Source organism: Sinohyriopsis cumingii, chromosome 12, assembly GCF_028554795.1.
Source record: "Sinohyriopsis cumingii isolate HCF-2022 chromosome 12, ASM2855479v2, whole genome shotgun sequence".
NCBI classification, from domain to species: Eukaryota; Metazoa; Mollusca; class Bivalvia; order Unionida; family Unionidae; genus Sinohyriopsis; species Sinohyriopsis cumingii.
The window spans coordinates 57,542,947-57,558,254 of NC_142972.1; the positions used below are offsets into that span (position 1 = coordinate 57,542,947).

A 15,308-nucleotide genomic window follows, 5' to 3' on the forward strand; every position below is an offset into this window, starting at 1 on the left:
AGTGAGTATATACGGTATATATCATATGTTCCTTCTACAAATATATGTCAATTAGACTATTACAGATATTCACTGAAATTATGCCCTCTCACTGATGGTTATCACATGGGCAGCATATGTACATAGTTTGGTGAATTCCACCCAGCAGTTTTAGGAGTACAGTAGGATGGAGACAATCACGATATCCTGTATACTTTTTCAAAAAGTGTGGGGATACTTGCACATGGAAAATGTAAGTCTACAATAAACCACAGTCGGAATAGAATATATACTTACTTGCAAGTCAGATCCAAGTACAAAATGCATAAACCCAGCTCTGCCATTGCATAACACAACATGCCAATCTGGGTCCATGCAGTTTTGTTAGGATTAATTAGTAGAACAAAAACCACTGAGCCTAATCTGCAAGCACATTATGCATTAACAGATCAGGGTCTATGTTATCTGCAATTGGCCCTGATTTCTAAGCAAATAAATATAGCAAAAAAAACCCCAGCTTTATATTAGTTTAACAGATGACTCACCTCGTTTTGTTCTTCTTCATCTACGGTCGCTAACATAGAATCTTCTTTGTATTCTGCTGCAGATGTCTCTCCATTTTCATCTTCATCATTGTCCAGCGGGCCATTGACAGCATTCTCCAGTAATATTTTGTTTTCAGCTGCTTTCTTGGCTGCCTCTTCTGCTGCAATCTCCTCCAATGCTCGTCTATATTCGTGTGGAAACACCTGAAATTTAAGATGGTCTTGGGTAAACTACAACAATAATATATCTACCCTGTTTACTTGTGTGTAATAATATATCTACCCTGTTTACATGTGTGTTATAATACATCTACCCTGTTTACATGTGTGTTATAATATATCTACCCTGTTTACTTGTGTGTAATAATATATCTACCCTGTTTACATGTGTGTCCCTGTTTACTTGTGTGTAATAATATATCTACCCTGTTTACTTGTGTAATAATATATCTACCCCGTTTACTTGTGTGTAATAATATGCCTACCATGCTTACTTGTGTGTAATAATATATCTACCAAGTTCACTTGTGTGTAATAATATATCTACCATCTCTGCTTGTGTGTAATAATATATCTACCATGTTTGCTTGTGTGTAATAATATACTTATAGTGTTTGCTGGTATGCAATATTCAAATCTAAACAGTATATACCCATATATGACATTGTATAATATACAAACACTGAACATCATAAACTATGAGCTTGTGTATAAGCTTGTTTCATCATTCAGCCAAAAGAATGTGACATTAAAAGAGTAAATTCATTGTGACTGACAAACCCAAAATCTTGAACTCAAACATTCAAAAGTTGTGACTTTTAGACCAGACCTGGAATTCATAATATCTTTAACCTGAGATTTTGTTTTGACCAATCGCAGATGATTTTAGATTTCCTTTTTACCAATCACTTATGATTTAACTTTGAAAGGTCATTTCTGACAAGCTGATAGTGATGACTGGATGGCTGGTTGGTTGGTTTTCAGATGCACTTTCAAAAGATTTTTTAATGACTATATCATGTGAAGGAGATGGGAGCTAGATGTCTTTTTTGTGAACACACAAATGCAGCCAGCCCAGGCAGACCTATGTGGGTATCAAACCCAAGGCCACTGGATTACAAGGCTTATGCTCTACCACCTGAGCCACAACAGCTCCCCACAGATAGTAAGACATCGCTCAAACAAGAAGCCCAAGTGATTTTGATATCACTCACCTGTACTTGCATAATTTGTACAATGTGAAAGCTGATCATATTCAGTTTTAGCGAAGTCATTTACAGGTGTTTATATTTTTAGTGACAATGGCCTTATTTGATGGCAAACTGCCATCACTTGTGAAAATGTCAACAGATTCATGTCAGAATGCTGTCAAATCTGGTACACTTCAGAAGTTGTCGGTATTTTTTTCTGTTCTTCTCCTAATGGTGGTTACAACTGATGGAGATCAGCATCACCTAAAAAAAAATGAAAGAGCTTTATGCCAGGCTGCTTTCTTTCAAACTTTTTCAAATTTTGTTGAACTACTTTAGTGAAACCATTCAATTATAGTCGCCATATTTGATGGCAAATCTGTCATTTGAATGATTTTTAATGACTTTCATACCAGTATGCTAGAGTCAAATTCTGTTCAGCAGTTCTTGAGAAGAGGTAGATCTGAAAGTCGTTTTTATTTTAATACACTATTACATAAACATCTGAATGTTGTCTTTATTACATTAATATACTATTACATAAACATCTGAATGTTGTCTTTATTACACAAATACACTATTACATATACATTTGAAAGTTGTCTTTATTACAATAATACATTAGTACAGGTACATCTGAAAATTGTCTTTATTACAATAATACATTAGTACAGGTACATCTGAAAATTGTCTTTATTACATTAATACATTATTACAGGTACATCTGAAAGTTGTCTTTATTACATTAATACATTAGTACAGGTACATCTGAAAATTGTCTTTATTACATTAATACATTAGTACAGGTACATCTGAAAATTGTCTTTATTACATTAATACATTATTACAGGTACATCTGAAAGTTGTCTTGGGGCACAGGAATCTTGTGATCATCATGAGTTGAGATGACAGAATCTGTATTTGTACATTGCAAATTCATTTGTTCTGTTCTACTGATTACTCTTTACAAAACATCATAGACCCAGATTTGCCAGCACATTCTGCAATGACAAATCTCAGTCTATGCAGTTTCCAGTTTAATACAACATATGAGTGAGTATATTAAGCATCAATCATAAGGTGACCAAAAAAATTTGGCCAAAAATCCATAAAATCTGAATCCAACATCAAATAAAAATCCACAAAATAAAAACTCTAAAACAAAGCTGTTGTATGATCCATTTTGCTTAAGAACAGAAACACAACTCAAGTTCATATTCTCTCAAAGGATTTAACATTACATGCAATCCAGCAATATCAACATTTGTTCTAATACCTGTGTCACCTTCAACATGCAATGCATATCTAACCAGAAATCTGAAAAAACGTGTAAATAAATTTGAAAAAGTCAAAATTATTAGAAAAAACTGAAATACTACCAAAACAACCACAAATCTGCAGTCAGTAGAAACAAGAGGCACCACTCACCTGACCTTCATAACAGCTGACCATCTCATCAAGTAGACTTGGATAGTATTGTAAAAACATAACTTGTGTGAACTATCAACCAAATTGTTAATTTTACCTATTTTACTACATCTTGATAGAAATTCCTTCAAAAAATAAAGGCATAATCAATATATATAGTCTCTGGCTCATAATCAAAGTCATCCAAGGTACTTAAGATATAAACCCACATTACAAGTTTAATCGTAACTGGATCAGAATTATGGCTTCCAGAGTTGTAACAAGCTCAACTAATCAGATGCAAGATCACCTCATGAATATGCATGTATCTGACTGGTGATTATGTGTGCATCTTGCTCAATATCAGAACCGTCAAAGAGCTTGATGAAATAAGCATACATTCCAAGTCTGATCAAAATCAGCTTAGAAATATGGTCTCCAAAGGGAAACAAAGGAATACAGTGTCTAAGAACAGAAACACAACTGGATGAGATGCTGTAGGAATCAAGTTCAAGACAGGTTTTTCAACACAATAAAATTCCATACTGTGCAGGTCACTGTATAATGATCTTATTATTATACAACAAAACTACATTTCCTTGACTTTTGTTATGTGATATTAACCAGGATAAAGCCCATGCTACACATTTTAATGAAACTGAATAAATACTAATTTTATATTCTGAAAATAGATTTAAAAAATTAAATAAAATTCTTAAACTTTTGAATAACCACATGTGGAATATAATTTTTATTTAAAAAGAATAAGTCTCTATAAGAAAGTATTTCCATTGTTGCAGTACAACATTACAGTAAATGTAGAAAATGAAAATGTGGAAAGATACTCCTTTCCATGAATATTAAGGGTAATATTAAATGTGGATTGGGTTACCCCTACAAAAAGAATATTTGTAAAATCTTGTTATCATTTCTGCTTTGATTTGAACTCTTTAGACACATGATTATTTGTACTGTCTGACATCTCCAGTTTAGATGGTGGCAACAATTTCATTCACTGCAAGATTCACATCGAAATTCCTGAGATTTGTTGCTGGCTTCATCACATGATTAGACACCAGTCAGGTTTCTATGTTTGTTTTCTGACAGATACATCACTATACTGATTAACTGTTTGTATATTTATGTGACCTACCAGTCGCACAATATTGTATGCATTGATGAAGAACTCTACTGCCATTTTTTTATTTAATTCTCCAAGCCTGTTACTCCAGAGGCAGAGTTTTGTAACAATGGATCTTGCTTTCATCTGACCTAGACTGAGTATCTGGAGGCAGAACAAGGAGTCAGAATGACATGCTACCAGAGGTCTTTTGTTGGTGTAAAATAAAATAAGATTTACTGGACTTCTTCTGGGTTCTACTGTGTTACATATATGTGGGGCCTTTCATCCATGAGGTCTTTCTTGCCTGTTGTATCTCTTGCAGAAAAAAAAGATATTGTTTTCACCCACATCTTCCTCAATTATTAATTATTAAATTGTCACTGCCACCCTCTCCAACAGTGATGCTCATCCCTGCCTCGTAAGTGCAAAACAAGTTGTTCCTCCACCAAAGTTATATTTACCAAGCTTCTGTGATTATTCTTCCCTATAAATAATTTATGCCATTGAAACTGAACCATTATAATTACAAATAAGTTACATACCCCCTATAGCAGTAGTAGTTTACAAAAAAAAAAAAAATAATAATAATAATACTACTAATAATAAAAATGTATTATTATTATTATTGCTGATATTTACTATTTCTATAATTTTCATTGGCAAGCATTTTTTTATGATACTGCTTCAATCAATTAAAATATATGAGAATCATTTTGTTTCTTGTTCTTTATAATTACATCCTCTGTTATCGATTAAAACCATAATTTCGGAAAATATATATTTTTTCCTCCATTAAAACTGCATAGAAAGACTATAGTTCATAACTCATACCAAGTTTTACATAACTGTAGTCTGATTATTTAAAGATTTTGAGATTTTGCACACAACAAAACGAACATTACACAAACCTTTAATTTTTGTTTGATAAACATAAATATTAACAAAATATTGTGCTATATATTCTAACTGAAAAAGGTCAGACACAGTAATTTAATATACATAAGCATTACAACAAAAGATTTAAACGCCCCGCCTCTTTTTCTTCCACTGATAATGGGTTGAGATTGTTTAGCTTTCTACTTAAACCCCACTTTCTAATGACATTCTCTTTGTATACAGAACTCTGCTTTGGAAGTAATTCCTAAATATCACATTTTTCAAGACCACAAAATAACCTCCCTTCCATCCAACAGAGACTTTCAGCATCCAAAATGGATTTTGTGGCAACCAGTAAAGCCTATGCAGATGAATGTCATTCATAAATTATACAATATGTAATTATACAAACCAGTCACATGGTATAAATAAAAGATTATTATTGGTTAAAAAGCTGATCACATGGTACAAATGAAAGATTATTACTGTTTACACAATAGTAATTGCATAATAAAAGAAATTATTATGTACCTATCAATATGCAACTCATTATGGAAGTTACATTTTCCAAGGATGATCTGAAACCCTGTATCAGGTGCAAGTCTGATATAAATTCAGATTCCATGCTGTAAAAGATGATGTCATTTGGCAATAGTCATGTAACAGTTACATTATACTTAGAAGGAATTGGACAGTGTAAGTCGATCAATGGAATCAATGTAAAGAACACCAAAAAAAAAAAAACCCCAACAAACTATTGTTTAAAATGAAATAACTGTTTGTGGTATATAATAAACACATCATCAGTACAGTTAGTTAATCTAGGTGCTTTTATCATGTATCACTTGATAGTGGAAGGATACATGATCATGCTCCACCCTGTGAATCTTGTAAGATTTAATGTCCTTTGACATTCAATCTCAATATAAACACCCACATCAAGTTACTGTACTGATAACCTGTATAGATTCCAAATCAGTCAAAAACGGAGTTGTAATATACACAGCTAATCAGATGCATGATTACCTCATTAATACGAATGGATTCTGTTCAATACTGAAAATAATGATGTAAACTCGTACTGCTAATCCTCACTAACACTAAGCTTAAGTCTGTTTTCTTGCAACAAATACTGCTATACACTGATATGATTTTGGTCCTTTGATCCATATTGGTACCATGTTAAACCAGGAATCATGTTTTAATGAAGTGTTTTATAATGATTAAAAGTGTATTTCAAGTTCTATCAAGATCAGTGCAAAAAGTATGACCTCAAAGTCCAAGATTTTGATATAAAGCCACATTCCAAGTTTGATCAAATCTTCCAGAGTGGTAACAATCTTGGTGAATAATATACAAAATTACTGTATTAATATACATGGATCTTTCTCATTTGTAAAATCATTTGTGATCCTAATAATATAAGAATATATTCCAAGTTTAATCAAAATCAGATAAGAAATATGGCCTCTAGAGTGATAACAAAGTCAGCCAATCAGATACAAGTTCACCCCATTAACATGCATGGATCTTGTTCATTATCAAACTCATCCAAGATTCTGATGATAAATGTCCAATGTGTTTGAAATATAGATTTCTGAGTGGTAAATCACAACTGTTGTCATGTGAAAGTTGCATGACACAAGCCAGACACAGGGCCACACCATAAGCTCTCTAGGTCTTACAGCAAGGTGAACTAAAGACCCATGATTTGTGGAAAACTCAACTGTTGTAGTCTTACTTCATGCTGGGACAATGAGAAATTAATCTTAGCAAGACTATGAGCAAGTGAACATCAGGCCATGGAAGTATAAAAGCGAAGTGTGATTTCTTTGCATTATTAAGACCCAACCTTAATAAAGTGCTTTCTCTCTTCATTCCAGTTACTAAGGATCTCCTGGGCAACTTGTGATCCAGTTTTCTCCTTGAACTCTTTGATGAGGTTATGCACAAATGTCACATCTTCTTCAAGGTCAAGAGATTCCAAGGCAACAGATTCCGAGTTACATCTCTGGTGGAAAAGCTTTTGTCTGCAAGAGAATAAGAAGCAAAAAACATGCTGAGTCACATATCTATAATTGTAAAATATGCTGCAAATCTTGTGAATGTTTGTAGGCAAAGAGAGATGAATTTCCAAAAAATAAAAGCATTGAATTCAATCTTGATCAGAATTAAAAAAAAAAAACAGTTTAAGTAATGTTCAACAACCAAATGCATTCTTCAAGGAGATTAATTTTCATTTTACAGCTTCACAAAAGTTTGTGAAATTACATTGCAAATATTGCAGTTCACAGGTTTCTTTATTTTTCTATTCATACTGAATTAGCCATCTCTAAAGAAGTATGTGCAGCTAAATAACTAGATAAAAACAAATACAATCTGGCTGGCAACATCTTGTTGAAGTCTGTTACAGTACAAGTTCTTATCAACAGTGAGGTACATTTCGACATCTTCTGCAAATAGTCTACTATTGAATGCATGTATTCAAGCAGGTCATTAATGTATAGCAGAAATAGAATGGGACCAAAAAGAGAACCTCGTCAAACTCATACTGTATTTTTGAAAAGGATACACCTTCAAGTATCGCTAACGAACTATGAACTATATAGAAAGTTTTCATTTATAGTGTGTTATTTCTGACATCAGATTAGTGAACTTTATAAAGTAGTTTGAATTTTATCAAAAGCTTTGCTTCAGATGAGAAATATGGTATCAGATTAAAGGCAATGTGAAAAGTAATAATAACCACATGTATACTGATAATAACCATGTATTTAAAATACAGTGGAACCTCATTAATCCAGACTGTGTTGACAACAGCCATGTTTAAGACTTTCCTGGTAAAACCATGTGATTGTACTGATGACTGTTATCAAGATTTATTAAGAAACTTGCCATCTTTGGAACAAGTAAGAATTGTAAACTTTCAGTGCAACATGACTTTCAACTTTCTGTCACTGATGACTACAAGAATATATAATTACAACAGGGGTTCCAATGGCAGTTCATGATAAATTATTTTTATTTTCTTCTCAAAATAATTTACCAATTGGAGTCATAATATTTCAAAGAGTATGCAGGATGTTTTGTTTGGCATGAAATACATTCCATGGCAGTATACAAATTTCAAAATGTTGTAAAACAAAACTAACCCTGAGGCTGCTGCAACTGCTTGACAATGAAATTGTGTCTCATGAGATGAAACACAAACAAAAATCTTTATACTGGTAAAATATTGAAGGTTCCTTACTTGTCATAAATGTACGCCAAACCACCTGACATTCCTGCTGCAAAGTTACGACCAGTCAATCCAAGAACCACAACTCTTCCTTCAGTCATGTATTCACAACCATGATCACCACAGCCCTGCAATTGTAATAAAGTTTTTCTTCTTTTGTACTAAGTCTTTCAGGACACCAAAATTGTTCCAAGGTTTTTCTTATTTTCTCCCTTTAAATGAGGTTCATTTAAATGCATTATCTATATTCAATGACAAATTGATGGAGGGGGGTGCAAGGGGGCCTTGAAGTAAAGATACTGATGAGCTCTGGAAGATGACGATTAAGAGGAAATGCAGAAAAAGACTGTTTCATTCTCTCACTAACTAGAAAGATTATTGCTTCACATTATAACTGAACTTGAACAGTGTCTATGGCAATCATGTGACCATAAACTACTGTGGTTTTGAGTCCAGAATTTATATTTTAATACCTGTGAAGTAAACATTCCTCTGGGAAACTATCATTTACATAATGCAATGAAATATTATAGTCAAATGCTTCTTTTTTTATTAAAAAAATGCAAAATCAAGTTGAATATAATGCCATACATATTTTCCTCACTATTCCAGTTCAAACTTCATAAATTTCATAAATATATATAAAACATTACGACAATCAGCTTCTTCAAGTATAAATGTTAAAACAGGGCTGATAACATAAAGTAATTTTTGAACATACACAAATAGGTTAACCCTGCATCTGATTCCATGGTCAAATCATTACTATTTTAAGGTGACCTTGACTCCAAGGTCAAATGGATGACTGAGCATGTCACAAAATGAACTGTCTTAGCTTCATAAATAGTTCAATCAGCACATCAAGAAAATTCATCAAGGGGTTTAGTAAATATCAGCATATAAAAATGTTTGAACCAAATCCTTAACACAAATGTTCTATGACTATGACCATGATTCCAGAATAAAAGGGCATGTAACTTTTGCTGTATAAAACCTCATGATTCATCCCAAATAACATCAATGGGTTTAAAGAAAGAAAAGAAAAAACTTGACCAAAACCTTAAAAAACAAATATTCAATGACAAAAGGTTTCCCCCAGATTTTGAAACAAAACTTTCCAGGCCATTTCCAGGTTTTGTCCTAGATGGAATTACTTTTTTCAAGGTTTACTTTATATGAAACTTACTGAATGGAATCAACAATAAACTGGCTTCAAAAACAATACTTTTAAAAACAATAGCTTTATTTCTTTTTTTATGCTCTCCCATAAAATATAAATAAGGAATATAACTGTATTCTAATAATGTATAATAATAATAACAACAATAAAAATAATGAGAACGTTACTATAGTACTTAACTTTTAAATGCTCTAAGTGCTTAACAGTATTGGTCACCACATAGGACCTATTAAATAGACAAGATTACAAAAACAAACACTGTTAAATTGAAACAAAAGCATGCTGAAAATAATTAAGAGCAAGGGAACATTGTTAAGTCAAAAGTATGTTCCTACAGACTAAATGTACAAGTCTTTAGATCACTTTTGACTACGATCACAGTGTCATTGTGTCTAAGAGGCAATTCATTCCAGGTAAATGGGTCATGGTAAAAAAAAACTAAAATCACTGCTGCTAGGATCATCCTTAGAGTACCAAGAATTGAGTACTCTTCCCCTACTTTGCGCCTTCCAATGGCTACCTGCTTACTCCAGAATCAAACACAATCTGTTCCTTATGCTGCATTATGCTGACTGCATCCAGTCCAAAATACCTATTGAATTTCACTCATGTTCACACACCTTCTACATACATATGCAACTCTTCTAAAACTCATATTCTCATTATTCCAGACACAAAACCCAAATCCTACAGGTAATGTTCTTTTGCATATTAGGGCCCTTTACCTGGAATTAATTGCCTTTTAAAATCAGATGCAATGACGCTGTGGTATCATTCAAGAGTGCTCTTAAAACCCACCAATTTTGACTGCAAGAACAGACTTAAGACTTCACAATACTTCCTTAACTTAAATATTTTTATTATGTTTTTTGTCTATATATAACAGTTTGTTCTTTTAATCTTATCTATTTATGTGCAGTGGTTTTGAAATAGAAGTAATTATAAGATTTTTCTTTCTAAGCAATATTGGCCACATCTGACGGCAGATCAGCATAAACTGTACACACTTGAAAGCTCTACATGCCAGGATGATTCTGTTAAATATTTGGTCACATTTCTGTTGGAAAAATGCCTTTTCAAATATTTAGTAACAATGGCCACATTTGATGGCAAATCAGCATCAGTTGTAACAAATGTTAAAGTCATCATTTCAGGATGCTTATTATTAGGTTTAGTTAAATTATAATTATCAGTTTTCGAGAAAAATTCATTTAAAGGCTTTTAAATGTTTAGTAATGGTGGCGTTTCTATTTTTATGGACAGTGGCCATTTTTGAATGTGGACTGGCATCATTTTTCAATCTAGCAAAGTCTTCCAAAGTCTTCCTATCTGAATGATTTCTGTCAAATTTGACTAGATTCTATTCTGCACATTTTGAAAAGAGAGCATGTTAAATCTGTATTTCCATTTTTATTATTGATGGGCATACTTGATGGCAGATTAGTATCATTTGTATAAATTTGAAAACCCTTCAGGCCAAAATTCTCCCTGACAAATTTGGTCAAAATTGGCCCAGTAATTCCTGACAAATTTAAAATCACAGATGTTGATAAATGTATAATGCACAAATGATACATGGTCATGCCGTAAACTCACTTTTCTGTGTTATTAGGACAGATGAGCTAAAAATCATATTTCGATATTTTCATCCTTAAGGACCCTGAATGCTACCATACCTACCTCACAAACAGCTGTAGCCCCTGAGTTTCTAACGCAAAATCTCTCAGCTGTCTGACCTCTGAAGAAAGCCTTGCCAGACGTTGCACCATATAGCACCACATTACCCACAATAATGTTGCTCTCGGACTGAAATTCTGGTGGCATGTCTTTGGGTGGATAGATGACTACCTCTCCACCTGACAAACCCTGGGGGGAAAAAGCTCCAGTAGTCAACTATGCAATACATATTTTTAATTCAAACAAAAATGTAATATGGACAAATTTCAACTGCAAATGTACCTACAATGCTAAAAAGAAGTCCCTTGAAAGCACTGATGTTTTCCTATGCAAAAAGAATTTCATGGAATTCAAGATTCTCCCTTTTAACCACTAAATGATGAAACATTCTCTAATATTCTTCAGCAATAACAAAAGTTACGAATTAGCTGCTGTGGTTGATGTCACATTGGCACCATTTTCATTTAGGACCAATTAAACATCACAGAAGTCATTGGTGAAAACACCATCCATTCAGGGAGACTAATGACAGCCATTGCATGTAGTAAGCAGAGGATCATTTTCATTAAGGACAACTAAGTATTGTAAAACGTCCATTGATTCAAACCCTATTTTGACATAGTCATCCATTTGGAAGGAGTTAAAATAACATTTTCAAATTAAGGGTAAGTTCACACCATTTTCATTTAGGAAGAAGTAGACACCATAACAACTCTTCTGATGAAAACTCTATAAAAAAAATGACTCACAAATTACGAGTAGTGATAATAAGAATTTCAAGATGGCCACCATGGTGACCATATTGGACATCATATCAGTACCATTTTTGTCTGACACCAACAAGTCATTTTAGAAGTCTTCTGGTGAAAATCCCATATTAATATGACTTTCCACTTTGGCTGAGTAACAATAACAAGATCTGCAAGATGGCTGCCATACTGGATTTACATAATTTCCATTTAAAGGTCTTCCGCTGAAAGCACAATGTCAATATGACCAGCCATATAGGATAAAAAGCCATAACAAGATTTTTAAGATGGCCACTCTCATTTATGACCATCAAGGCATCTTAAGACATATTTCAGTGTGACAATTTATTCAGGCAGTTATAATGAGAGTATATTGACCCAATTAAATTCTGTCATAGAAAATACCAGTAATATTTGTTCTTCTTGAGCTCTATTCTGATGGTAATTAGGTATGGAGCTAATGAGTCTTCTTGATGATGCTGTCTTTCTAGATGAAAGTATACCGGCCATTACATGCTGTGTCTCATGTAAAACGTGATTTTGGACTCCCAAAACCCTGACATGATCATTTTTAGAAAAACTTGATCTTCAGGAATATTAGCTCCAACATTTTCTCAACAACACCCCCACCTCTTTCTTGATCACTGCAATATATGTCTGTAATCTGTAACATGTGAATGAACAGTAATCAGTCCTGCTCAAAGCTCAGCTAAACCTATAATCTGATCATACAGCTCATGTAGATGCAATTAAAAGGTAAGGCAGTCAGAAATAAACATTTGTAAGATTTCTCAATTGGCTGACAATAGCTAGGGTAATGAACTGTTTCAAATTCTATTGTGGAGAGTCCATTTAGCTAATTCGCATAGCTAAAGTACACAAAGTTGAACAGCCCAATTAGTCTGAAGTTAAGTACATCAAAGAGATGTGCTGAAGAAAAGATGTTATTACACATCACTGCACTGAATGTGAATAACGAAGCCAATGTTAATAAAATCTGTGATCAGCAGAAACATTTCTCTTAAGTCAGATTTTTACTCCATATTTAAAATGCAAAACACAATTATGTCATTTGTCGGAATAGTGTTCAAGTCTCACTCAGTTTTTAAGAGTGTGATTCAGAAAGTAAAAATGCTATCAGCAAAAGCAAGCAAATCTCAGCAGAAATACATTTAAGAACTCCACGTTGACCGAGTTGGACTTCATCAAGCACAGCAGCATGGGGGAAAATTTAATTTTTTCCACTTACTGGAATTGTCATATTGACATTACTCATTCTGAACTATGCAACTTCCATCAAAATAGGGGACCACCTGTATAGTATGTAAAACACGCTAAACTGAACAATCAGATTAGTTTTATTATTATTTGCTACCTTAATCTTATTAAAATACTAATTATTATACTGACCCATGCTTTTGAGGATGACTTTAGCCATGAAATAGATTGACAGGAAGACAATAACAAGCACAGGCTCATGTTTGCAAAGTCAAAAAAGTTGTACTGATAAATCTTTAAGACCTGAACTAGACAGAGGCATTTATTACTGTTTTATTACCTTTAATGACCCCAATAAACTTTAAAATATTATGTCCTCCCCCATCCTCCAATGAAATGGTCAGTTCCAAATGTTATATATATATATATATATATATATATATATATATATATATATATATATATTCCTTTTTCTATAGAGACAAGTGGATCTCATGGTCAGACTGCATCAGATGCAGTTCTGACAATGCTAATGTTATAGTTGTCATAAACAACTCAGTCCTGACCAGAATCTGTGCTGAGAACCCATCTGGAATGTCTGGACAACAATAGTCTAGTCTCTAGTGAGTGCAGTGAAAGGACACTAATGACACTTGCATTACCTTCAAAGCCCCTATCAAACTATTGACAGCAGTAAAGATTGCATCTAATTTAGCAAATATTTTGCCGTCCAATGATTTTAAACACAGAAACTTGATGTATATTTTATTTGATGTCAGTGTGGTTGTCATTATGTTAGTGTTTGCTCCTGTGTATGTGTATGACATTGATATTTGATAATGCTAAGTCTACCAACTATTTCTTTCTTCATGAGTGCATTTAATACTCTGACATAAACGTTAATTTTTTATTCAGATTTGAATTTCCAATCACTTTTTATTGGCTTATATGAAAATATAGCTTATTCTCAATTGACTACATTGCTTTTTTTTGTCACATGCACTCTCCAGCCTGGGACCTCAAAACACACTTGAAGAACCTCAACAACAACAAAAAAACAACACTATCTGGAAATATGGCAGGTATGTGAAATAACTGAGACAGATGACCATTACTGATAATGCTGCTTTGGACTTGTTGAAGAGTACACTTTCATCTTAACCCTTTACCTCATGCAAGTGCCTTTGGACACCTCTACTCCATTTGCATGGAAGTGCCTTTTGATGTCTCTACTCCATTCGCATGGAAGTGCCTTTTGACATCTGCTGTAAACATCAGCCATTTTAAGCCAGTTTTTGTAGCGCCACCTTCGAGCAAAACCCCCTATTAAACACTACATTCATTTCTGCGAATGACAATTATGTCAGATCACATGGTCACGGTTTATGCTCTGGTCGATATCTATTTAAAGTAACTGGTTTGTAATCTCCACTCTCCAAAATGGAGGTTGCGGATTTCATTCAGTACTTACCAAGTTTTCACAATTAAAATCACAACTATGAAAGATTCAATAACTTAGGTAAAGGCTCTGATATTGATGTATGCAGCAATTAGTTTTTATAAATTATCAAATTCAGATGACTTAGTGATGTAGACGCGGACAAAAAAAACTGTAAATTTCTAGTATGAGAAATGGCAGCTACGGTTGGTCACGCAACCTCACTTACTTGACAGTGAATGAGTTCTCTCAAGATTTTAAGGCACATAAAAAAATACTTCCATGAAAAATACACAGCTATAACAATCGGACTTTACACTTAAATTTTTCCACACATAATAGATGTGTACCAAAAATGTAAAATGTTTCAAACTGCTGTTAAATGTAACATACACTACATTGTTTAACAGTTAACAGGCAGGCCTATGCGTATGGAGTTGAATAGGTAACAGGTGCTCTATTTATAGCATGCTACACTTTGTAACTATGCTCTATGAGGTAAAGGGTTAACATTACTTTTTGCTTTTTCCTTATTTCTTCTAGTTTGGTTTGTTTAGTAATTATTTGTGTTTATCATAGATTATGGTCGTACAAATCACAATCACATTGTTTTGTAGTAGCTGGTAATTTTACGTTACCATCAAACATTTGTTCTTCATATTAGGTTTATCATCACCCATGTGGTCCT

General features: G+C 33.4%; 1 protein-coding gene across 4 annotated transcripts in view; it reads right to left on the reverse strand.

The window, feature by feature from the left end:
• The window catches only part of LOC149786526 (uncharacterized), a 222,868-nt gene that overhangs the window by 40,737 nt on the left and 166,823 nt on the right, over nucleotides 1-15,308 (reverse strand). For all 4 annotated transcript variants that reach the window (XM_089977028.1, XM_089977029.1, XM_089977030.1 and 1 more), the window contains 4 exons: nucleotides 11,219-11,404; nucleotides 8,371-8,486; nucleotides 6,973-7,150; nucleotides 525-728 (listed from right to left, as the gene is read on the reverse strand). In XM_089977028.1, coding sequence (XP_089833154.1) covers nucleotides 525-728; nucleotides 6,973-7,150; nucleotides 8,371-8,486; nucleotides 11,219-11,404 — 684 coding nt within the window. The remainder of the gene's footprint in view (nucleotides 1-524; nucleotides 729-6,972; nucleotides 7,151-8,370; nucleotides 8,487-11,218; nucleotides 11,405-15,308) is intronic.